Consider the following 26,318-nt stretch of genomic DNA (forward strand, 5'->3'; position numbering starts at 1 on the left):
GTTCTCATCTGAGCCCCAAGAGAGACAAGAGACACGGATGGACTTAAGGCCTCAAACTTTTACTCTTTTCCTTTTGTTCCAGCTCCTAGGGTTGTTGCTATCCACAGAAAGAGACTTCATAATGTTTCAGAGTAGAAAAGGCAACTCTGATTTTACATGGGGCTACAAGGATCAGAGAGGACTTTTTTTTTTAAGGCCAATACAGAGCAAAAGTAAGATCAGCTTCAGGTCTGTTCTCATTATTCCTCTTCCTGAAGGCCACTGCTACTGAGGCGCACATGTACCTAGAGGTCTGCTCAGAAAAGGAACATTTAGGAGGAGAATAGGAGCAAATGGGAGGATTCTGCCCTCATGTAGAGGGAACAGTATTTCCACATTGTGCCTATCCTGGTGACAATCATCCTGGTGGCCTATTGGGGGCTCCATGCATGCCACCCATCTGGGGCCCATTTTAGTAATGTCAGGAGCAACAGCAATGTATGAAAGGAAGGTACTTGGGAAGCAAGAATGGTTCCTGGATAGGCAAGAAGTCCTTTAGCCCTACAAAGACACGGAAGTCTCACCACTGGACAGCACTGTGCATTAATATAAATAAAAAAAAGTGGAGTCCGGCAACATGAATTCTGTATTGACATTTGGTTCTTAATTATAACATCCAAAATGCATTTTGTTCTTATACCACTGTGAGTGGGACTGCATCGGGACTGCTGCCGGAGTCTCCCTTGGACGAGGGGAGGAGCTGGTGGTGTGTGGACATACTGATTTCTCTTCGGGACCTATATGCAGCCGGGTGGAGAGCTGCAGCAGAAGCCTCGGCTGTGACAAGGGAGGGCGAGGCAATCCCAGCCAGCCTGCAAACATACAGGCAGAGTCCCTTGCTCCGAGCCTGCCAGAACACTGTTGCTGACAGGGCCAGTGGCGGCAGCTCCTGGACAGTGGAGGAAGGACTGGGATGTTACATTCTTGAGGATCTCACAGGTACATGTCATCGTAGCCAGGTGGGGGGAGATGGTCTGGGTTAGGTCTGAAACGGAAAGAGGGGACTAGTGAGCATGAGGAGATGCGAGGGAGGACTGGGTGCACACACAGAGGCGACCCTCTGCCAGCCCTCCAGGGTGTTGCCTGGATCATGGAGTTTCAGTCATGCACTCTACAACCAGAGGGCCTAAGTGTGAGCCCCTTTGGCTAGGTTATCCAATCCTTGGGGGCTCGATTTTACATTTATAAAATGTGGATCGTTGTCATCTACTAAGCCCATCACAGCAGCATTCAGTGTTTCTGCCACACTGTCACTTTCGGTTAAGTGTGGTGCCTCCTCCCTGAGGGGAGGTTAGGGAGCAGGCATGGAAGGTAGGGGCTCCCAGAGGGCTCCAGGGAGGCAGTAAGCAGGGACTGGAGGATGCGCCGCCCTCTTGGCAGTGGCTGGTGGTAGCAGTGGTGACCATGAGCTGGGTGCAGACATCTCAAAGGCTGTAGTGCGGGGTGAGCTGAGCTGCCTCCAGGTCCCACCACTGGGCATGATGGAGTAAATACCTACCCGGATGGGCTGGTCCCAATGGGTCCAAAGGGGTCAAAACGAGCTCCTGGGGGCACAGCGCCGGGAGGAAGCCGGTTTGGGAGGCCCGAAGATGGGTCAATGAGTGCTCGTGGAAAGCCAGATCTCAGGGGATCCACAATCATGCCACCTCTCCGGCACCTGAGGCAACAAGGAAGCTGGTTAAGCAGCTGGGCAGGGATTGCGCTGGATAAGGAGGTGAAGAAGGCGAGAAGGGACCAGGTGGACGTGTGGGGCTCAGCTGGAAGTGGGCCAGAGCCCCAGCACAAGAGTGTGAAGGGCACACTGTCACTGTACAGACACCTAGCACAGTCCAGGAAGTTCTGCAGGGATGGTTCCACAAAGTACTGCTTAGCTTTAAGGACTAATAGCACAGAGACTCTAATGCCAGTGCTTTTCCTTTAGGGTATCAGGGTGGTAGCTTCTACCCAAGTCTGGCTCTACACAGCATCTGTCCCTCATGGAGTTCCATGGACCTGACTTCGGGCCCTTGCAATGGGAGGGATGAGCCTCACGTTCTCAGGTCATTGGTGGTCAGATGATATAGTTGGGTCACTGCAGCAGGGGTTACAAGCTCATCTGAACCTTTCACAACACACACACTGCACAGCCGAGGCTGTAATTCCTTTGCTAAGTGCATGACAAGGATCACAGAGAACCTAACGGGACTCAAAGACTCCCGTTACAGAGGAAAAGAGCACTGAGGCGGCTTGGGCTGCCCTCAGGCCTGTGACCCACTGAGTGCTCTGCACTATATACCCAATATCCTTCCACCCAGGGGAGGGCTGCTGTCCCCTGGGTGGGGTGGGGGTAGGGCATGACGGAGGACCTGAGGTCCTCCCCAACATCAGCGCTCTCCTGGCTGTTCCACGAACGGCAGAACATGGCTGTGTTTTCTCAGCCACTCAGCGACAATGGCCTCCTTCACCCCTAAGGACAACACTGACGAAAGCTCTAAAATTAGAAAATGAGCTGGGGCTGACAGCCACAGAACCAGCAGTACTCACCCGAAGGGGTCTAGGTCTTCTCCCCCGACAGTAAATGGGCCCAGGGGATCACACCTGAAACAAACAAGGGACAATTACTTCAAGTCCCTGAACAGCTGGGCGCCTGGGCTCCCACAGGCTCGAAGCTGACGCCGGCAGAGTCACAAATGCACGCCCACGCATAGGAGGCAGGGAAGACACCCACCCGCAAGAGACCATAACACAAGGGTATTTTAGCACAGATTAACAGATTAACACTGATGGCAATTACAGAAGAAGGGATGAGGCAAAGCAAAGTTACGTAGAGGATGACAATCTGTATCAACAATGGTTACCCATACGTACATTGTGTTTTATTCCCACTTACCTCAAGTTCCTAAACTTTAAAGAATCAGAATGTTTACATCTGAAAAGTATTAGTCTAAAGCTAAAACCCCAAACCCCAAAGCTGAGATTTACAAGACAGGCATGTGCTGGAAAGCTGATGATCCTCAGTGCATTACAATTAGCCTCACAGGGGACCTCTACACTCTGAAACCTGGTTGTGCAGGTAGCCTGTTAGATGACCACAGGCCAAAACCTCAGCAATCTCCAAGATTTTCTCCTCTATTTTCCTTCACTGAGATGCCTAGGCTAGGAGCATAAACGTCATGCATTCTGGAGGGCATTTCTGATTTATCTCAACACACACAAAGTATCATCGATCTCTTTGTCCTTTAGCTAAATAATTTTGTGCTTCAGTATCCAAAATATATCCACAAAGGACTTTAATGAGAAAAAGTGGACTCAGCCTAAATGGGGACCAGTCAGGCTCTCCATGGTTTAGCCTCTAGGTAGCCATGGAAACAATAGAAACAAGGTTTTAAGAATGCAGAAAGTACTCCTGCCCTAGTGCTAAATGTTGAGGAGCGTGTGTGGGGGCGGGGTATGAGTGTGTATGGGCGGGGCCTGAGCACAGGGAGGAAACTAGGAAGCAGCACACTCAAGCCGCAACTGTGACAGGCACTTCTGGGGGTGGGTTTCTCTTTATATTTTTCACAAGGGATGTACACACAACTGTAATAATGTAAGAGAGATTCAGTGTTTAAAAATGTGTGCTTGGAACCCTGGCAAACCACATAACCCTGACAGTTCTGGGGCACAGGCAGCTTCCTGCCAGAATAGAAGAGCCTGTTCAGCAGCAGCTAATCCAAGCTCACAGGTAGAGAACTGGTAAGAAACCCCAAAGTGCCTCTGCCCCAACCAGTTGCACCTACTGGGCTGGAAACCAAGGCCAGGCTCCAAAGGAAGGAAGTGAATTGTTCCTGACCTAGGTTAGGTTGCCAAGACATGGTTCATGGAGCCAGACACAGTTTCTGGTGCCCTTACTCCTCCCCAAACCTGGCCTTTCTGGAGACAAGCCAGATGGTGCCTGAGGGAAGCATCTTCTTAACTCTATGAAGTGCTTGGCCAGACCAGCAGCTGCAGGGGTTACTAGTGTCTGGGCAGATGTCTAGGGTAGAGCCTAACTGCTCCTATTCTTCTTGGACCAGAGTGAGGATGAGAGAAGAAACAGCAAAAAGGCTAGCAAGGCGGCTGCAAGGCCGTCCCAGCAAGTTACACACTTGAAACTGTCACAGCACATTCAGTAGGCTCTCAACAGTGTCACTGCTACCCGTGCATACTTGTGGGAACACATTCTGTACACACAGCTCCTTTAAAGCAAATGGGCCAGGTTCTGGTCTTCCTTTCCACAACTCCCTTAGCCAGTCTTAGTCCTAGATGTGCTCAATGGGGCTCCAGGGATGAGAAAAAAAAAATCACTTTCATACAAGGCTCCTGAATTCAAGTCCCTACTCTTTTCTGGTGAAGAACTGTTGACAAGATCTTCTGGATCTGTAATGGTCTCTCTTGTTCTTGTCCTCTAGCTAATGAGGCACGAATGACATTAGTTTCTTCCAAAGGTGCCCATGAGACACGCCGATGTGTTCCCACTTTTTAAGTAGATGAGGTGTGTGGCTCTCCCTACACACCTCATCTCACCACACCTCTGCAGCAGCCCTCTCAGTGTGTTTCTCATCCCTTGTCACAGAGGAGGACACAGGCCCATAGAGGCAGTTGTTTTTTGGTCAGTTGTGGGGCTTGAACTCGGCCTGGGCGGCCTGGGCGCTGTCCCAGTGTTCTACCACTTGAGCCACAGAGCCACTTCCGTTTTTCTGAGTGGTTTATTAGAGATAAAAGTCTCACCGACTTTCCTGCCTGGGCTGGCTGTGAACTGCTATCCTCAGATCTCAGCCTCCTCAGTAGCCAAGATTACAGGCATGAGCCACCAGCACCCAGCTGGCAGTTTCTTGTATGAGGCCACAGACATTAATAAATGACAAGATGGAGCCAGGCTCCACAGTGGCTCACACATGTAATCCTAGATACTCAGGAGGCTGAGATCTGAGGATTGTAGTCAAAGCCAGCCCCAGCAGAAAAGTCTGTCAGATTTTTATCTCCAATTAACCACCAGAAAACCAGAAGTGGAAGTGGAGCTCCAAGTGGTAAAGCACTAGCCCTGAGCAAAAGAGCTCAGGGACAGAGCACAGGCCTTGAGTTCATGCCCCAAAACAAACAAACAAACAAGGTAGGGGGGCTGGGAAGGTGGCTCAGTGGTAGAGTGCTTGCCTTGCATGCATGAGGCCCTGGGTTCAATTCCTCAGCACCACATAAGCAGAAAAAGCTGGAAGTTGGACTGAGGCTCAAGTGGTAGAGTGCTAGTCTACAGCTGAAGAGCTGAGCAACAGTGCCCAGGCCGAGTTCAGGCCCCACGACCGACAAAAAAAAAACAACAAGATAGGAATCATATCAAGGCCAGTCCAACTTCAAAAATCAAGCTATTTTAACTGGGCTGTGGAGACTGTTTAGCTTTATGTAATTATTGTTTAGATTTTGATGTCATTTTATTACTGGATTTCCTAATGCTCCCTCTCGTTTTTATTTTCCCCTTCCCATTCCTCCATTTTAATTTGTTGTGGTTTTTGCTATTTCTCTTTGCAACAGTTTTGTTGGTTGTGGGTTTTTTTTTTTTTTAGTGGCTGCTCAAGAGATTGCAAGTTATCAGTCTTCTTAGAAATAATCTTTAGCCACTTCAAGGGGAATGCAGGGACCATATATATTCTCTGCTTCAGCTCTGACACACATTTTAGAGAACCCTAGAGAACAGTCTATTATGCTTTTCATTTCTTTCACTCTTCTTCCATTCCTGATGCTTCCATCTTGTACCATTTCCCTTTTCCCTTCTGTCTGAAGAACACTTCTCTTTGAGGAGACTTACTAAATTCTCTTAAGCTTCTTTCAAAAAGGAGACAATCTTTAGAAATGAAGGTGAAATACTCACTGGAATCTGGGTTGAGGATTCTTTATTCTCTATACTTTAAAAACGCTGTTTTACTTCTTTCTGGTTCCCATTGTTTCTGATGAAGAATTCATAACCATCAGAATATGTCATTTTTCCCTAGCTGCATTCAAAACTTTTCTTGGTCTTTAGTGTTCAACAGTTTATGAAATGTTTAAGACTTCATTTTTTTTTTTTTTTGGTAGGTCGTGGGGCTTGAACTCTGGGTCTGGGCGCTGTCCCTCAATCCTTCAGCTCAAGGCTAGCACTCTACCACTTGAGCCACAGTGTCACTTCCAGCTTTTTTCTGTTTATGTGGTGCTGAGGATTCAAATCCAGGGCCTCATGTGTGTGAGGCAAGCACTCTGCCACTGAGCCACCTTCCCAGCCTCCAAGTTTATCTTATTTAGGATTTGGCAGGCTTCCTGGATCTCTTGGCTGTTTTGTTTTTGCAAGATGGAAGGAGTTTCCAGTCATTATTTTCTTCCATCATTTCTTCTGTATTGTATTCTCCTTTTCTTCTTGGACTCCAATGGCCCCACAGAGTTAAGACCTTTTACAATTGTTTCCTAGGTGCTAAGAATTTTAAATCCTCTTTTCTCTCTTGTTCAATTGGATAGTTTGTTAATTTCTAAGTTAATTCTTCAGTCAAATAAATTCTATTAATCATTCAAAGAGATTTAATCTTAATTCAAATTCTTCTTAATTCAAATTCATTTTGTATATTTGTGGAGACTTTTTATCATTCCAGTCGTTTCAAGATTGGCAGGCTGATAGTCATGGGAGTCATAGCTGGAGAGTCATAGCTTGAGCCAGGAATCCTAGCTACATGGTAGGCAGAGGGTAGGATTGCAATTCAAGGGCAGCCCAAGCAAAAACACAGAGACTTCCTTAGAAAACAAACTGAGCATGGTGGAACAAGGCTATAAACTCAGTTATATAGGTAGGGTGTATAGGAGGATCACAGGCTAAGGCTGTCCAAGGCAAAATAAAAGATCTTACCTGAAAAACTAAAGCAAAAAGGCTAGGGGCCTGGCTCAAGTGGAGTGTAAAAGCTTGCCTGTGTAAGGCAAATCCTAGTATACAAAAAGCAAAAGCAAAACAAAAACCTGTCCTCACTCTTGTAGTAGGTTTATAATAGTTGCTTTGAAGTCTTTAACAGGTAATTACGATATCCTAGTAATTATGCCCAGTAATTTTGGACTTTAACCCACACAGTTTGAACATTCTGAATCTTGGGGAGATCTTGTCTTTCTTGTGGTCGTGCTGTCAGCTGAGTCTTCCAGCCTTTGCAGTACTCGTAAGCTCTGCACCCAAGTCTGTGCTCTCCAGGAGCTGGTCTGGGACCCAGGCAGTGGCTCTCCTATAGTCCTATGTGCTATTTAGAATCAGATGCATTCATATACACTTTGAAGGAAGGCCAGATGTCCAGAAACAACTTTAATGGAGTGTTCCCTGAGCTTCTTCCTCTCTGTGGTCTCCTTGGTAATTCCCACTGTCCAAGGGGTGAGGAGCATTTTGGTCCTTTGCCAGAAAGCTAGGGGCTTTATTCACCCTGTTCTGCCATGGTGGCACCCATGTCCAGCATCAAGCATTGTTACTATTTCTACAAAGGAGACAGCTATGCTGGCTTACCTTTTTGAGACAGGATTGTGCTATGGAGCCCAGGCAGCGTTCTTGCCCTGAGCCACCATGCCTGGCTCTGCCTTATACTCCTGAGACTCTAAGCCCTCCCACTGGAAGGCAAGCTACTTCACCCTTGGCTGAGGTGTCTGTGCATGGAGGGGAACCAGGAAAAGAACACAGGAGGTTCCACCTGGTGCACTCTGTCCAGGCCCACGTCCACTTCCTTCACTTCCGACTGGAGGGCCTGCCCCCAAGTTTGATGGTGCTTCCACTCCACATGAAAGGCAGGATGGGCTGCACTTACTTGAGCCTAGGGCTTTCTCAGCCAGCACAAAACATGAACACGCTGCCTTCAACACAGCTGCTTCTGGCACCGATGGCCAACCCATCGCTGTGTGCGCACAACGCTGCTGGCACTCTGGGCTTTCCAGGGGCACTCGCTGTGGTTTCATGAAGGACCAGCAACAACAACTTGGCATTTCCAGACCTTCTTCTGAAGACTATGGTGGTGTTTGATTTGTCTAGGTCTATATTGCTTAGGCTGTCTCAAGCACAAGAATCAGTGGAGGCTTTTGCTAAAATATGGGCTCTAATTTAGAAGATCAGGATAGGACTAGAGACGGGTTTCTGTTTTTGTTTTTTTAAACTATAAGCTCTCTGAACTGGCTAGCTTCTTTTCCAGCCACTGTATAAGTCTGGCTTCAGAATTGTGGAGATCTGGGTTTACAGGCCTTGTTTTTTTTTTTTTTTTTTTTTTTTCCACTTATATCTTTTTTTTTTTTTTTTTTATTGTAAAGCTACTATACAGAGGGTCACAGTTACATGAGTGAGGTTATGAGTACACTTCCTCTTGAACATTGTTACCCCCTCCATTGTTTTCCCCCTACCATCCCCTCCCTCCCTCCCTTCCCCGAGGTTCTTTTTTTTTTTTTTTTTTTTTTGATTGTGATTAAATGATTACATAATTTCAAAGTCACAAGTTCATTCTAACTTCCCTGGAGCAAATTGTCTACCACAGTCTGTAATATATAACAGTGTTCACATGTTATATACCATATTTGTGATCAGCATACAGGCCTTGTTTTGCCAAGTATGCAAGTGTAGGGTTAGAAAAGGGGAGATGGTGATAAACTAGATACACAGTGTGCACACAGACACCAAGTACAGCACCTGTCACAGGACCCGAGCAAGGAGTTCTGGCCTTCTCCTTCTGAGGAGAGCCTGTGAGTTCAAAGACAAATCAGGAACTCAGAAGGACTCAGAAATACTGTGTTTAGGCTAAGAGATCAAAGATTCTTTTTTTTTTTTTTGGGTCCGGTCACAGGGCCTGAACTCTGGGCCTGGGCGCTGTCCCTCAGCTCTTCATCTCAAGGCTAGTGCTCTACCACTTGAGCCACAGCGCCACTTCCGGCTTTTTTTCTTTTTGCTTATGTGGTACTGGGGAATCGAACCCAGGGCCTCATGCATACAAGGCAAGCGCTCTACCACTGAGCCACCTTCCCAGTCCCGAGATCAAAGATTCTTAAAAGAGAAAACATCTTTATAAATTAGACTAAAAAGTATAGAGCATTCAGAGAAAAACAAATGTCCCCCATATTTGACTATCACAGTGACTATTTGTTATCCCTTTTAAGTCTTCTTTCATAAGCACATTTTCTTAATCAGTTGTAATCACATTATAATGTCATTCTGGATCGTGCTGCTCTTTCTCCATGGTAGAGCTGCATTTCTCAAGTTGTCTTTTACCTTTCTAATTGCCAAGCAATATTCACTCAAGTAAAGCAAAAGTTTAACTTGATCTTTTATTTCAGGTACTAATACTGCTTCTGGAGTAACTATTACTGGAGTAACTATTACTAACACTTATAACTTCCATGCACATCTTTAGAAACTATAACTGTCCCCTTCTGTGTACTCTTCCCTGCTGTGAGGGGGAGCCCACAACCTATTTCCTTGGTCAACAAACAGAAAGGAGCTGCACTACTTAAGAGCCTCTACTGCACCTGATTCAGAGTATGAATGAGACTTGGGTCTTTGAAGCTATTAAAATCTAGATGACTTTCTTTTTTGGGGGAGGGGAGGGGCGTCCAGTCGTGGGGCCTGAACTCTGGCCTGGGCGCTGTCCCTCAGCTCTTCAGCTCAAGGCTAGCACTCTACCACTTTTGAGCCACATTGCCACTTCTGGCTTTTTTTTCCCCCCTGCTTATGTGGTGCTGAGGAATCGAACTCAGGGCCTCATGCATGCAAGGCAAGCGCTCTACCACTGAGCCACCTTCCCAGCCCACTTTTTTTTGTGTGTGTGTGATTAAGTGATTACATGATTTCCCAAATTTCACAGTATTGTGGAATAATGATGCTCATTTAAGGTCACAAGCTCATTCTAACTTTCCTGGAGCAAATTGTCTATCACAGTCTATAACATATAACGGTATACATATACACACCATACATGTGATCAGCAGCATGGGGATATTTAGTGATGGTTCGACCAGATGAGTGGAAGTTCTTTGTTTCTTAAGTCTTGTTAATTTTGTCATATTACCTAACATTTTGGATTTAACATCCACTTATCAGGGAGACCATGTGCCGTTTGTCTCTTTGCTCTTGGCTTACCTCGCTCAACATGATTTCTTCTAGCTCCATCCATTTCCCTGCAAATGCCATTATTTTGTCATTTCTAATGGCTGCATAATATAGATACCACAATTTTTGGATCCATTCAATTCTAGGTGACTTTTGAAGTGAGTTGTAGTAATGGGTAAAACTTGGAAACGAGGAGAGAAAAGAGCTGTGTTTTGCATTTGGCAGGCCAAAGGCTAGACTGCAACAGGCAGAATTTGGCACAATGCTTGTGATCCTAACTACTTGAGAGGTGGAGATAAGGAAGACTGTGGTTCAAGGCTAGCCTGAACAAAAAAGTATGAGACCCCTTTCTTCAGCATCTGGATGCAGTGGTCCATTAGCTATCCTCCTAGCTTCATAGAAGGCATAGAAACGGTGCATCACCGTCGAGGCATGTGCCTCCATAGAAACTGAGACTATCTCAGAAAAAAGGGCCAGAATTGTGGCTCATTGGTGGAGCAACTGCCTAGCAAGTGTAAGGCCTTGAGTTTAGACCTCAGTACTTCCAAAACAAAAACAAAATCTTGCCAAGAGCCAGTGGCTCATGCCTGTAATCTTAGCTACTCAGGAGGCTGAGAGCTGAGGATCATGGTTCAATGCCAGCCCGGGCAGGAAACTCCATGAGACTCTTATATCCAGTTAACCACCAGAAAACTTAAGCACTGTTGCTTAAGTGGTAGAGCATATACCTTGAGCTGAACAGCACCGGGACAGTGCCCAGGCCCAGAGTTCAAGCCCCATGACTGACAAACAAAAAAACAAACAAAAACACCTTTAAAAATAGGCTTAATCCTTATTGCAATGTTTGCCAAGGGACTATTCAGAGATGTGCCCCAAGTTGCATGAAGAGTATCTCCATTGAAGCCTATGCTATGGTAGCCCCAAATTAGAAATGACTTGGGCTAAAAACAAAACTTGCACCATCCTGAGTTTCTCTCCCTTCATTTAGTCAACCCATCAGCAAGTCCTGTCAGGTACACTTCCAGATATATACCAGCTCCATTCACCACCACCTACTGCCTACCACCATGACTTCCTGCCTGGAAGCCTGCGTCAGCCTCTTCCCTGGTCTCCTGTTTCTACTCTTGTCCCTCTATAATACCTTTCTATAAAGAAGTGAGGGGACTGGGGTTTGTATTTTTTTTTAAACTGTATGCCAATACACAGTAAAGACTCAAAATATTTACCATCTTAGAATCTTAGCTGTCAGACTCTTACTGGGATTCCTTGGAAGAAAAAGTCACTTATTTAAGAGATGGAAATCAGGTCACTATTGAAAACTTTCACTAGGAGCAGTAGCTTATACCTATAATTTTGGCTACTTTGGCAGGTATTGAGAGAATTGCCAACACAGGCAACAAAACAAAAAACCACTTGAGAGACCCCATCTTAATCAATAAAACCTGTCCTGCCAATCTAGCTACATGAGAAACACAAATAGGAGGATCATGATCTAGGTCAGCTGGAGCATAAACATGGGACCCTATTAAAAAATTAACTAAAGTCATAAAAAGGCTGGTGGCAAGGCTCAAGAGGTAGGGCACCTGCCTAGCAAGTGCAAGACCCTGAGTTCAAACCCCAGTATTACCAAGAAACAAAACAAAAAGCATGACTCCTGAAGGACCCTATCACCCAGGGTAGCTTCTGTTCTCCAGCACACACTGGCCCTTGATGGCTTTCACATTCACCTCTTCTCCTGTCCAAGGGGATTTCATAGCCCTATTAGCACCCACCATTCCCTTGGTTATAAAACCCAATTACCCTCAATACCATGACATTTTTATTGGTCTTTCAAAACTTCGGCATCATCTTTGTGAAGCTGTCCTTCCATCCTGTCCTACTGAGTCCTTCAGAGCTACTGCTGTCCTCTGTGCTCAGCACACATCAGGCACACTTCTGGCACAGTCTTCAAGACTTATGATCTAGACTAATAAGGGTAATTAGCCCTACCTATCTGGAAACAACCGTTTGGGCAGTAATTAGGAGGTGAACTCAGGGACTAGCATTTGTTTGGCTAGCACTCTACCACTTTAGCCATACCTCCAGACATGATTTTTGTTGTTTATTTTGCAGATGGAGTCTAACAAACTTTTCTGCCCAGGCTAGCTTCCAATCATAACCATCCAATTTCATTCTCCTGATAGGATTACAGCTGTGAGCCACTGGCCTTTATTTTTTGTGTGTGGGGGGGAAGAAGGGAGGGAAGTACTGAGGTTTGAACTGAGCCTTACACTTGTTAAACCACAACCCAAATGGCTTAGAAACTTCTCTAAGGTTGGTCCACATCTCTGTGTATTTCCAGAGCCAAGTACAGTATCTGAGAATTTGAACAGATTGACTTGGGGATTAGAAAAACAAAAGCTTCTAAAAGAAAATATGTGAGAATGTCTCCAGAATTTGGGATAAAGCAAAGTTTTTTCAAATAAAGAAAACAGCAATATACTGCAAAACTATTGATAAACTAGATTATATAAAAATTAAGTTTTATTAAAAACACCTTAAGCCAGGTAAAGAGATTTACAAAATTAAAACGGTACTCTTTCATAAAAGTTTGTAATTTATGTTACAAAATGTATTCTTTTAAAACAATGAATGAGCATTTGAAATTGTTCATTTTAATTTCCAATGCATTAAATATTGCTAGATATAACCTAAACAAGAGCTTTTTAGGGTCTTTAATAACTCTGGAGAGTGCAGAAAGGTTCCTGAGGCTAAAAAGGTTGAGGTCTGTTAGAACATGGATTAACAGAGCATAAGAAAAAAAAATCTATCTATCTATCTATCTATCTATCTATCTATCTATCTATCTATCTATCTATCTATCTATATCTATATATAATTTGCAACTGTTCTACTTAAAATAGGAAAGTTGGAAATACTTGAAAAGGTCCTTTATGGATTCATGGAGGTTAGGCAAACTACATCATGCCAATAAAACAAAACTATCAAATACTCAAAAGATATGCTCAGTGTTTTTACAAAGGGAGTACAAAAATTTAAAAAGAAAATGTAAAACATAAACTGGAACATTAAAAAAATTACAAGTCAAGATACAGGCTGATCAGGATTAAAAATAAATTTAGAAAGACACAAAGAGCTTTATATAGAGATTTACTTTTAGCAAACCTGGTTAAACATAGGAGAAATTAGTTTTTCTAAACAAGGGACAGGATTTGGGGCAAACGTTTTCCTGACTGTGAGGACAGATGGTAAAAGAGAGGTGGCTAGATTTATACAGTAGGGACAATAAAAAGTTAGGCTTAGATAACAAAACAACCCTTCCCTAGACAGGCTGGTTCAGTCATTCTTTCCTACAGAGCTTGGCAGTAGGACTGACCCATGCCCCTTATTTCTCCTTTGCAATGGGATGTCCTCTCTAACTGTATGCCCAGCACAGGACCCGTATTGAGCCAGCCCGCCCACCCATTACCCATTCACATACTCTGGATATACTTTACTACTCACTTAGGAAAAGACATTAAAAACATTTTTTTTTTGTGGTACTGGGGAATGAACCAGGGCCTTGTGCCTGTTGCTGGATGAGCCCTCTACCATCTGAATTATATTCCAAACCCCAAACACCCTATAATGTGCTAGGGCAGACCTTGAAAGTTTCCAGGTCTAGAATGAGCAAAATGCTGGTGTGGCAGGTAAGGGGTGAGGGGTGGCCTGCATCAGGGCAAAAGGGGTGGAAAGGGGCGCAGAGCACCTGCCAGGAATGGGGATGTTACTTTGCTACCCCCAAACCTCCCCCGACTTGACAGCTCTCCTGGGCTTATGCTTGCATCTTACCACCACACTTCAATTTGCAGGCAGCCAGGATGCCTGGCCGCAGTCCCAGTTAGGCAGGTCAATCTTACCTCCAGTTGCCTTCTAAGAAATAAGGTTGTATCAGTAAGCTGTTCCCAACCATTTTAACCACTTTTTTTTTTTTTTTTTTTACTATTTTCCAATCTCTATAGAACCTACTGTTTTTGCTAGACTACCAATTATCACCTACAATAATTGATCCTCGTTTTTAAAGTAAAGCTATACAACTGCAAGCCAAAATAAAATGTTAGTTAACACCTTGAGCACTTACTTCCTTCTCTAGCTCTGTCAACCCCATCCTTTCTACCACACCTCATGGGCCCCAAACTGGGAAGTGCTAGAGACTGAGGTTCCCTGGTATTTGTTCCCCATGCCAGAGCAGAAGTCTCCAATTCAAGTTAGCTGCCACCCCAATCTGCAAGGACTATGGCTGTGACTCACTCCCACCTGCAGCGTGCTGCTTTGGAAGACTTCACAAGTTGCCAGAGTGGTCCGGGCACCTCAATTGAGTGAAATGGACAAGAGCCTGGAACTACACTCTTCCTGGACAGTGCACTTCTGCATTTTTTGCATTTTCCCAAAAAATCCAGCTCAGAGTCCTACACAAAGAGGTTTGGAATGAATAACTGGACAGCAGCCCTGGGCCCTTGGCCAGTGTCAGGATGCTGGATAGTTAGAATGATCACTAGTGCAAGAATTCACTGATCTACTCAGGCCTCCACTTTCTACCCCACTCACTACAACCTTGGCAGCTGTGCTGAAGACATGAGGGGGCCATGGAGGGCGTCAAGTGGCCGGAGAGGACAGATGGCAGGGCTCCTGCCACAGAAGCATGGGCTGCGCTCTGGAGGCTGTGTACTCACCAGGGAGGCTGCTGGCTGGTTTGGGGGTGGTGGTGCGGGGGAATCCGGAGGGGGTCTACCTCTCTTGCAGTGGCAGGTGGGAACTCCCTCGGGACACTGCTTACACTAGGCTTGTCCCACTGCTCATGGATGGGTGTGAGGATTCCAGATGCAATTAGAGACCGAAGTTCCTCACTGTTTCGGTAAGTCCTGTAGGAAGGAGACGAGGAGTCAACTTCTTGCGGCTGGCTGGCACTCTTGGGTACAGTATTCTGACGGCGACAGCGACGGTCCTGAGAGCCCTTGTCCTTGCACTTGGCCTGTTTACAAGGCTGGGAATGGGCCGTCCGGCGGACCTGGGTGAGGGGGGCAACGGCCCGGCGCTGTCTCCGAGACTTGGGCCTAAGCTTCTTAGGCATCTGAGTTGCCCCTCCTCATTTACCACCCCATTAGAAAGAGGTGAGGGTGTAGGGGCACAGGGCCTGGTCTAGCTGCTCCTGTCCCCACCACACCCCTCCTCCGCATCATTGTGTGCTCATCACATGTCATGGGAAAGGTCATGGATGGCAAAGGCTCTGTGAGAGGACGGTCTAGCTGCCTGGTCTGGGCAGGCAGGGATCTCAGAGCTCAAGGCCCACTTCTGTCACAGGACCTTGAAAGGCTGCTCCACTCTCTGTCCTGTCTTGCCTTGCTTCTTTTCTCTACCAGTGAGGTAATGTGAGCTTCAGCCGAGGCAACAGAGAACGGGCAGGACACTAGGACTCTTGTCTTAAAATAAGCCAAATCCTGAGCCATAAGTGAACCTCAAGCTAAAATCATATGGAGTATATCCCTGACCATACAGTCACACTGGTAGTCAAAACTGAGAGGAAGTCTCTGAATACATGACCAAATAACCTAGAGATCAAACAGGAAGTCCTAAAAAAAATACAGCACTGAATTAAAATGAAAATATAACATTAAAGTATGTAAGATATAGCTAAAGCACTGTTGAAACTCTAAAATTAAAGACAGATGTTAGAAGTGGGAAAAGGCCTCAAGCCAGTGAGGTCAATGTTGACCTCAAGAATCTAGAAAAGAGCAAACCAAACCAGAAGCAAGCATGTAACAATGAGCAGAAATCAGTAAAATTGGAAATAGTAAAATGCAAAGAAATCTGGCTTTTAAGAAAGTGAAGGATTGGCCGGGCGCTGGTGGCTCACACCTGTATCCTAGCTACTCAGGAAGCTGAGATCTGAGGATCGCGGTTCAAAGCCAGCCCGGACAGGAGAGACCGTGAGACTCCTATCTCCAATAAACCACAGAAAACCAGAAGTGGTGCTGTAGCTCAAGTGGTAGAGTGCTCGCCTTGAGATGAAGAGCTGAGGGACAGCGCCCAGGCCCAGAGTTCAAGCCCCACGACCGACCAAAAAAAGAAAAAAGAAAGTGAAGGAAGCTGACAACCTCTAGTAAAATTTACAAGTGTATAAAAAATGACAAACTAATGTCAAAGTGATATTTGATACCATAGATTTGTAACCACTGAAAAGATAAAGAGAACGTACAGAACAAATTCAGTAACTCAGAATAATCAATTATTCATCAATGATAAATTACAACTCAGTCAAAATAAAATACATAATATGAACAGTTGTATTAATGTGATTGAATTCACAATGAAGTACCCTTTCCCCCAAGACAGGCTTTAGACCTAAATACAGGGAAGTCTACTAAATAGAGAGAAAAAGACAATTTGACAGTCATCACCAGGAAACAGGAAAGAACATTTCCCAATTCACTTCATGATCACTCTCACGTCAAAGCTTCAAAAAAAGCAAGAGCGTAGAGCTAACAATCCATTTCATGATGACTGAGTGCTTTACTCCTAGTCTTGGGTGAGACAAGCATGTCCTCTCTCACTATTCTCATGTGACACAATACTGGAATATAGGAAGTTACAGGCACTGTACTAAGGCATAAGGATTAGAGAGAAAAACCCCTCATTCACTATTAGGGTAATTACAAATTAGAACTATGATGAGGTATCACTACACACTTACAAGAGTAATTAATATAAACTGAATGCTAACACAGACGCAGAACTGGGCCACTCATATATGAGTTGTGGATGTGAACTGCTGTAAACTTTCTAGAAAACAATTTCTTAGAACATGAAACTACCACTGTACTAGAGAATACTTCCTGCAGAGGAATGAAGACTATGGCACACAGTTCCCAATTGGACATAACACTGTCCTTTATCCTTTAATAATAAACAAACCCAAAGCTGGACGCTGATGGCTCATGCTTGTAATCCTAGCTACTCAGGAGACTGAGGTCTGAGAATCGCAATTCAAAACCAGCCTGGGCAGCAAAGTCTGTAAGACTCTTCTCTCCAATTAACCACCAGAAATCCAGAAGTGGAACTGTGGCATAAGGTGGTAGAGTACTAGCTATGAGCAAAAAAGCTCGGGGGGGGGGGGGGGGCTGGGGAGGAGAAGGGGACGCAGGAAGGGGGGGAGTGTAGTTGAGGAGGTGGGAGGGAAGGGATGGTAGGGGAAAAAAAGCTCAGGGACAGTGCCCAGGCCCTGAGTTCAAGCCCCATGACCAACAAAAGAAAAAAAGAAAAAAGAAAGAAAGAAAAAGAAAAGAAAAACCTCAAAGATTAGGACACTGTTGGCATGACAAAAATTAGAATATGGACAGAATATTAGATGCTTTATTCCTAAGTGTGACAGTTGTATTGACGTTAGGCCCTTGTGCTGCAGTATTAGGGGTGAAGGTTCATAGAGTCTAGGAATACCCTCAGATGATTAAAAAACAAAAGGTAATATGAACAAATTAAGAAAGAGTGGAAAATGTCTTTTTTTAAAAAAACAACAAAACACCTGGCAATTGTACATGATAGTTGTGTTCACTGTGTTTTTACAAGCTATCTCTCTCATGTGTTGAAAATTTCAAAATAAGAGCCTCACATATCAAGTGAGGGCTGGAGCAGTGATAAGAGCACCTGTCTAGCAAACGTGGGGGTCTAGTAAGGCCCCATGTTCAATCCCCAGTACCACAAAACAGTCAAGAAAAGGAGAAGACAAGCAAGACAGAAAATTTTTGCAAAACACAGATCAAGTAAAAAACCCATTGTTTAAAATATACAATGAACTCTTAAAATGCAGAAAGAAAATAAATTGAGCAAAGAAGAAATGCAGATGGCAAAGAAGAGCAAAAGGAAAGATATTCCATATATTCTAGGAAACTACAATGAAAGCAAAGAAATACTACTATTTGAATGGCCTACATTCAAAACACTGGCATTGTCAGATGCTGGCCAGGATGCCGAATAAGAGAACCCCTTCTCCATCGATGGGAAAGTAAAAAAGTACAGACACAATGGAGACAGCTCATATGAAATTTTTTCCAACTACATGATGTTCCAAAAGGGCAAAACCATGGAGAAAGTGATGAGATCAGAGTTTCCAGGCATAGGTAGGAGAAGAATGTGAACAGGTTGATCACAGAGAATTTTATGGAGTGAAACTGTCACTGTCCACAGAATGTAGGACACCAGGATGAATCGTCATGTGAATGTCAGGTGGTAAGTATTGTGTTCGGTCATGAATGGTAACAGATGTGGACTCTGTTGCCAGGGGCTAAGGGGGAGGGGTTCTTCTTGCTCAGGGGCAACATAGGGACTCTGTCATTTCTGCTCTATTTTACTATGAACCTAAAAGTGCTCGAAAAATAAAGCTTATTAAAAAAAAAATCTGGGCCTGTCACTCATGACTCTTGCAATGATCGTAATCCTAGCTACTCAGAAGGCTGAGATCTGATGATCAAGGCTTGAAGCCACCCTGGATATACAAATCTGTGACTTTTATCTTCAATTAGCCAGCAAAATGCCAGAGCCACTGAAGAGGTGAGGGAGTGCCAGTGTAAGCAAAAAGATCAAGCTAGAGCTTGAGACCCTGATTTCAAGTCCTGTTACGGACAAAAATTAGTAAGTAAGTAAATAACATTAAGGTGGAGTGGGGACCTGATTTGGCATACCTCCTCGCCAGAAGCCCACACTGGACTGAACCAGCTGGCCTGGCCTCAACTCTGTCACCACTGTTGGGCCTGCAGACATCTGATTAATTCCTCATTTTATGTCCTGTATGATTTTTTTTCCTCTTCCAATAAATGAAAGCAGAAAAGAGAACTAAAAAAATGACTGTTCCCCGGAAAGCAAGTTCTTCCATTCACTTGCCTTGGGCACTTCAACCTCATTTCTCATTCTTGCTGTTGCTTCTCTTCCTTGCGCTAGGTTAAAGACATCATTTAGAAGTACCTGTGGAAGTCACTCAGATCTTCATCACTGATATAATCATCTAAGTTCAGAGTCAAGTCTGCCACTTGCTGTGAGCCATATTCCTAGAAAAATGAAAATAAGAGAGTAAGAGACGGGGATATTTCTGGGCTAAGGTGTGCGTGGATAGGGAGGACATACAACCTGATTTACTCACTTATGTTCACAAAGCAACAGATATAAGAACTGTTTCTAATGTGTGAAACGTTCTCACACTTAGGGACATCTGTGGTTTAGGAATATTGCCTTTCCAACACCAAATTCCAAGAATGTCCACATCATGGGCCCAGGCATGTAATCAAGGTGCCTGATGGATGTACCACAGTGACTTCAGTGACATGGAGAAACAGGCATCACAAGAAGTAGGCATCTTGCTAATAAGGGTAGCAATGGAGAATATAAGGGTTACAGCAGTGGTTGATACAAAGCACCAAGCTGGCAGTACTAGATAGCACCTAAAGCTGGAGGCAGGTAGGAAGTAGTGGTTTCTAAGGTGTGAGGCACTGCTTTCTGTAAGCCCAACACTGACCTGTTTCAATGGGCTATCTCAGTTCTTTAAAACACTTTCTTCTTACACTAACCTGAAGGGATTCTGTTGCTTACAAATAAGAACCCTGTTTACAAGACTCAGTGCTCATCAATGGAAGGTATAGTGAAAATATTTTATAGTAGCTAAAGCAAATGAGGTATGTCTTAAATATGTTCTTGTGTAAAGACTTGCAAAAAAAGCAAAGTACAAAATATGCCGTATGATACAGTAGGCCTGCCTATTTACAGTTTTCACCAAACACAGTAAAAAAAATTTTTTAAAACCAATCCAATAAAATTCAAAAGAATAAAATAAAATCTCTGTATGCATTACACAGCTGAGTTGATGTGGAAAGCTTTCAGTAAGTCTAGCATTATTTGTCAGTTGTGTTTAAATCACTGTGTGATCTGCCACATGGGCCTAGCCTTTCTCTGAATTTTGTGTAAATCTACCTCTCCAAAAGCAAATGGTATCAAAAAGGAAGGTTAAAAATTAATGTAAGCTGGGTGCCAGTGGCTCACACCTAAATTCTAACTATTCAGGATGCTGTGATTTAAGAATGGCAGTTTAAAACCAGGTAGGGCAGGAAAGTCCACAAGACTTGTATTTCCAATTAACCAACAAAAAAAGCAGAAGTGGAGTTGTGGCTCAAGTAGTAAGGTACTAATCTTGAGGGGGGAAAAAAAATCAGTGACAGCACAAAGGCCTGAGATCAAGCCCCAAGACCAGTACCAAAAACAAACAAGCAAACAAACAAATGAATAAATAAATACACTAATGTACCTAATTTAAGTGATAAAGTGAAAATTTTGAGATTTGGTGAAAATCAGGAGGTCTTTAGCAGAAAAGTTCAATGGCATTATGGAGAAAGTGAATGGCACGTGTACAGTACAGCAGAACTCTGCATCCTAAGCATGCATGGGCTTTCACTGGCTCTCTCCCTGGAACACTTGCAGATATCAAGGAGTTACCTTACTTGCATATTAACAGACACAGACCACCATGACAGATTTAACAAGAAAGCAATTGCCCTCAGGGTGCTTATAGTTCAGTGACAGAATTTAGACATTAAAGCAAAGCACAAATAAAAGTGCATAATTGCAAGACATGATGGGTACCCTGCAGGAAGTACAATGACAGTGAGGAGACGCATCTTCCTGGCAGCTGGGAGTGAGGTGTCAGGACTGAACTTTTTGAGTAGTGAAAAAAGAGAAGAAATTATGCAGCTGAAGGAATGAAGGGACAGTGGAGTGTGGGAGGAGGGGGGAGGAATTAGCATCTTTAGAAATATGAAATGTAAACCCTCTGAGGTAACAAAGAATGTGGCTGACTTAAAGTAAAAGAGCCCAATGAGGTACAAGCCATTGCTTTCCCCTACGATGTCACTGAATGGGTTTAACATTACTTTGTGGACGAAAGCCCTTGCTTTGTCACACCAGCAGTGAGCATCTCTGTAACAAAGCCTTTCTGCATTTAGGGGTCTCACCTCAGGAAAACGCTCCAGAAGTGAGGACACTGGGTACAAGCTTCAGGGATATGCCCTCTGTTAAAGGTGTTTTTTTTTTAATTTTTTTTATTGTAAAGCTACTATACAGAGGGTTACAGTTACATGAGCAAGGTAATGAGTACACTTCCTATTAAGCATTGTTACCCCCTCCATTGTGTTAAAGGTGTTTTATCCCAATTCTCATACCATGGACAGACCACACAGACCTGACTCACCAGCACGTTGATGATCATGCTGTTCTCTATGGTGACGGCTTTCATCAGGAGCTTTCTGGAGCCATCTTTGGACTCATACCGGATAACATATAGGTCTTTGTTGCTATTCCACCCAGCTGGCAGCAGTTCTGACTTCTTATCATTGGGACCTGGCTGGAAGACACCAGTGTTGAGAGGAGAAAGATGAGAACACAGAGCTCTAAAGGACTTTACAGATATCTAGTCCCACCCTCACGTCACAGACAAGGATACAGAGGCCAAGTTACATTCAGCAAGATAGATGCCTTGGACCCAGGGCTCTCCCAGGTATCTGCTGCCTTTAGGACACAGCACAGGACCTGGGGAGAACCTACAGCTTCTCCATCGTCCTGCTGGGAATAAAACCAAATGGCTCTATGCTGGTGGCTCATGCCTGCAATCCTAGCTACTTAGAGGAGGTTGAGATCTGAGGATCTCAGCTTGAAGCCAGCCTGGGCAGACAAATATGAGATTCTTATTTCTAATTAACCAGCAAAAAGCTAGAACTGCAGGTGTAGCTCAAGTGGCAGAGCACCAACATTAAGCAAAAGAAACTAAGCAAGAGCCTGAGGTCCTGAGTTCAAGCCCTAGTACCAGTACAAAAGAAAGGGGGGGTGGGGAGGAGACCAAGTGTCTCAAGGTGGGGCTACATCTTCCATGACGAGATCTTGGGTCATCTGTAATAGATCACAAAATGTTGACAGTGGCTTAAGAAAAATTATAAAAAAAATTTATGTACACTAAAACGTGCACTTTTTTAAATTGTAAGACAGATCTCTGTAGCTACCATTAGGTGATATAGGTTACTGATCACCAAAAAAGATTACTGATCACCAAACACTGACATCCTCACTATAGCCTGGCATAGCATATTACGTGAACCTGCTTCTGCTCCCTTGACAGTAACCACTACTCTTGACAACATTTTTTTTTACTTTGTCCTGGAGTTCCATTAGTATAGGAGCAACCATAAAAAAGTCTCAAATGTTTCTGAGTAAACAGTTTTGCCAACTGTCTTCTTGATCTAATTATTGGTTTTGGAGATCCATCCCACAGTGCATTTAACTATGACTGACTGAATTCACAACAGCATCCCACTGAATGACAAAGCTGACACTCATGATCACTGGATGATGGTGATCAAAAGTGCTTCTAGTCTATTTCTTTTGCCATTATAAAGAATGCAGTGAACATTCTTGTACACATGTGGTACAACTCCCAGAAGCTTTTAATTTCTACGGTGCATGCAAAAATACAATGTACTGTGAGTTGTGGTATTTTCCTTCTTTATTTGCCAGACTCCTCCATTAGCCCTTTTGGTGTTGGTTATTTTTTTAAAAAATAGATTCTCATATAATGTCTGGGGGCTAGCCTAGACAGCAATTCTATTTGTACTTCCCAGAGTAGCTGGAATAACAGATACTCACCATCATGCCTAGCTTTTAGTTGAGATGAAGTCTCACAAACCTTTTTTTGTTACTGAACTATAATACTCTGATCTTGGTCTCTGCTATCATTTTAGGCTTGAGCAACTATGCTTGGCCTCTTTCTTTTTAAAATCCTAAAACTTTCATGTAAGAAATCTGAAACAGTTCTCAAATTGTCTTGATGTTAAAGGCAAACACAGTTGATTTCTAGGTGGGGAAAGTATTCTTACACAGGAGCCATTAAAGAAAAAAAATGCCACTTTTAAGACAGTCTATAAAAAGCTTCTGCTCAGGGCTGGGAAGGTGGCTCAGTGGTAAAGTGCTTGCCTTGCATGCATGAGTTCGATTCCCTGGGTTCGATTCCGCAGCACCACATAAGCAAAAAGAAAAAAGCCATAAGTGGCGCTGTGGCTCAAGTGGTAGAGCGCTAGCCTTGAGCTGAAGAGCTGAGGGACAGTGCCCAGGCCCACAGAGTTCAGGCCCTACGACTGGCAAAAAAAAAATAAAAAAGCTTCTGCTCACTGACAAAATGTGAAAGTAATATCTGTTAAGAACAACAGGAGGCCATTAATTGAGAATAGCTGGCATCTTTCATCTCCCTCCTGTTTTGAGAATCCACGTGGGGAAAATGATCCCAAGTAAAATTCAGGAGGTAGCAACTGGAATAATTTAAACCTGGCTAATGACAGTGAAATTCACTGGCCCCAGTGAGACATAAAAACAACAAAAAACTAAAAGTGAAACTAATCAAACCACACATCCAGGAAAGTGAAACAAACCCTTTTCCCAACCCAGGCTCATTTCCTGTGACACTTCAGAGCTATGAATGTTTAAGGTTTTTCTGGACAGGTGGGTTTGATCACAGGTTTTATTTTTGTTCTGTCAAAGGCCTTTAACTTTCTCCTACATCCTCTGAAAATTCCACACTTACTCAGTCCACATAAATTCTCTCGACATAAAAGTGATTTGATCTTCTTACTACCTCATCTTTGGCTTCCAGAGTTGAGTGAATCCCTGTTCATGTAAGATGGATGGCCCTCACTGCTGTTCCCCAGAAAGCAGTTAGGACTGATGGGACAAACCCTGGTACAATCGGGCCAAACAAAGCATTTGACTGTCCTTTGGACCCAAGGTCCAAAAACCAACCACCATCAACAACAACACACACACACACACACACACACACAAATATCTAAGAAAGCTCCAGGTGAAAAGCAACCAGGACACAGGTGCATAGTTTAACTCCTTTGGATGACAACTAAAAACTGGAAAGCAGCTAAGACTCACAGCAAGTGAAGTGCAGAGCTGAATTCCTGCCAGCCGAGGCTATGGCCGGAAACTCTTCTCGGCCAGGTCCACTAAAATACCCATCATCACCACCACCCCAAAAAAGAAGATAATTGACGTTTTAGGCAAAACGCTGGGACTGAAAACATTCTTAATGGCCACCGAACTCATCCTAGTGTCTCTGGGTTAAAACAAAAGAACCCAAACAGATAATTTTGGGGTATTTTCTCTTCCTTTTTAATCCTTAGATTGCCGCAATAGAAAGCCACGTTCTCTAACTCAAGTGTATGGCCATCTCCATTCCCCCGCCACAGAAAGCTCCCATGAGGAGTGGCACCGAATTCAAATGGTGGATTGTTGTTGAAACCAGTGGATGCCTTGTTCTTCTCATCGTTTTACACACACACATTACACAGTATGTAAAACTAAAAGGCAGATCAATAGATTAAGAAGGAGTCCTGGATTTCTGTGGGGATGTCAATGAGTCAGAATCCGGGAATGGGGAAAAGAGGAGCTGTCCTGCAGGGGCCAGCTTTAGAGAGGACCCACACCGCCAGGGCGTGGTGGACTGTAGTTGCGTGTTGGGGGCGTTGTTTCCTGGAGCTGAGCCAGGTGACAGCAGCTAGTCAACTGTATTGCCAGCGTGATAACGGGTGAGGGTGTGTGTGTGAGCTCTGAACGGTGAAGAACCGGCCCTTGACTGGGGCTGATTAGGTCCCAGCTCACCCTTTAGACCTGTGCTTGGGCTCGGATGTCTGGGAGGCTGGGTTATCAGGGCTCAGATGTCTGGGAGGCTAGAGCTGGGGATCAGGGCAGCGTCGGGGCGTCTCCCCCATCCCGCTCCGTGCCCGTACGGAGCTTGGCGGGGATCCCGGGAGAGCTACACCGGTCTCGGTGCTCGATCCACCGGCTGTGGCCTGGAACTGTCGGGCAGCGCTGGTACGACGTTGTCTCGCGAGCCCCTGGGCTGTGAACTCGGGCTCGGGCGTCCCGCACCAGACAGGCCACCAGGCCTCGGGGTCTGGGCGGAGGATGACCCCAGCAGGCTCGTGGCGTACCTGGTCGCCGGCGCCGAGGCCGTGGTAGCCTTGGGTCACCACCTCCCAGTGTAGGAAGCAGACGAGCGCGTCCTGCGGGCAGGTGATGGACGGCGCAGCCGACGTATAAAGGACTTCTAGACCCGCCATGAGCGCCTTGGCTTCCGCGGGCCAAAGAGGAAGGGGTCAGCGCCGCGAGCCGTTCCGCTCCGTCCCGCCTGGGACAACCGCGAGCCCGCAGCACGATCCGCGGCTTCCGGCCCGCTCTGCTCCTGCAGCCAAAAGAGAAGCAGCCCAGGCGTAGTGCCCGGCGCCGGAAGTGCTCCACGCGCAGGCGCACTGCCTCGAGGCGTACGATCTCTAGACGCACGGACTGGAAACGCGGGTGCGACGCTTAAAGTTCCGCCCAGCAGTGCGTGGGCCGGGCCAAGCCGGGCTGTGGAGGCCCTCAAAGCTGGGGGCCCTCATCTTACCTGCCGCTGTCTGGACAGTGACACACAGGGTGATGTGTCCTCGGGGAAAGACCACCGTTCTGGGAACTACAGACTTAGCATCCTCAAAAAATGTGTGTGTGTGGGGGGGAGGGATCTAAGCTAGGGAAACACTTAGGAAATGTGTCTAAGATATATTCAGAATTGTTAGCACGCATGCAGTACTCACCCTGTTCTAAGTGCGTTACTTGCACAGATTTATTGAATGCTTCCTACTCAACCTTATGCAATTGGTATTGATGATAATGACCCTTCACAGGTGAGAAAACTGAGGCACAAACTCAGCTAGTGAGTGGCAGAATTGGGACCCGGTGCTCTGCCTCTTAGGTTAGCAAGAACCCCTTCACTTTGTTTTTCTTGATATTGCCTTAGTCTGTCCCTTCTGCTTCTAATGTCCTTTCCCAATTATGGAAGATTCCCATAGATTCATTCATTTCTTTAACACACCTTCATCAACTAGGCTGCCATGGACAATAGTGTAGGTTGTGAAATGTGCATCTGCCCAGTGGCAGCTCCATTCCTAAGTGCCTACTGTGAACTAGGCCTGGATGGACAAAGCATATAGCTTCTGTCTCTATGGAGCTCACTCCAGTCTGAAAACTGAGAAGAGGGGGAGGCCATTTGCAAGCCCACAGGAGGCATCTCTGGCTTGGGGGACCAGCAAGGGCGTCTTTGGGGAAGAAATGA

General features: G+C 45.0%; 1 protein-coding gene across 1 annotated transcript; it reads right to left on the reverse strand.

The window, feature by feature from the left end:
* Positions 1 to 606: 606 nt before the first annotated feature.
* Positions 607 to 25,440, reverse strand: Psmf1 (proteasome inhibitor subunit 1). The gene is made up of 7 exons (XM_042694715.1): positions 25,162 to 25,440; positions 21,372 to 21,524; positions 19,103 to 19,185; positions 14,821 to 15,009; positions 2,563 to 2,616; positions 1,538 to 1,696; positions 607 to 1,024 (listed from the first exon to the last, which is right to left on the reverse strand). The coding sequence occupies exons 1-7, from the start codon at positions 25,288 to 25,290 to the stop codon at positions 973 to 975; spliced, it is 819 nt and encodes a 272-aa protein (XP_042550649.1). The 5' UTR covers positions 25,291 to 25,440; the 3' UTR covers positions 607 to 972.
* Between the last annotated feature and the right edge of the window lie 878 nt (positions 25,441 to 26,318).

The sequence above is a fragment of the Dipodomys spectabilis genome, unplaced genomic scaffold, assembly GCF_019054845.1.
Source record: "Dipodomys spectabilis isolate Male_0828 unplaced genomic scaffold, ASM1905484v1 ptg000175l, whole genome shotgun sequence".
NCBI classification, from domain to species: Eukaryota; Metazoa; Chordata; class Mammalia; order Rodentia; family Heteromyidae; genus Dipodomys; species Dipodomys spectabilis.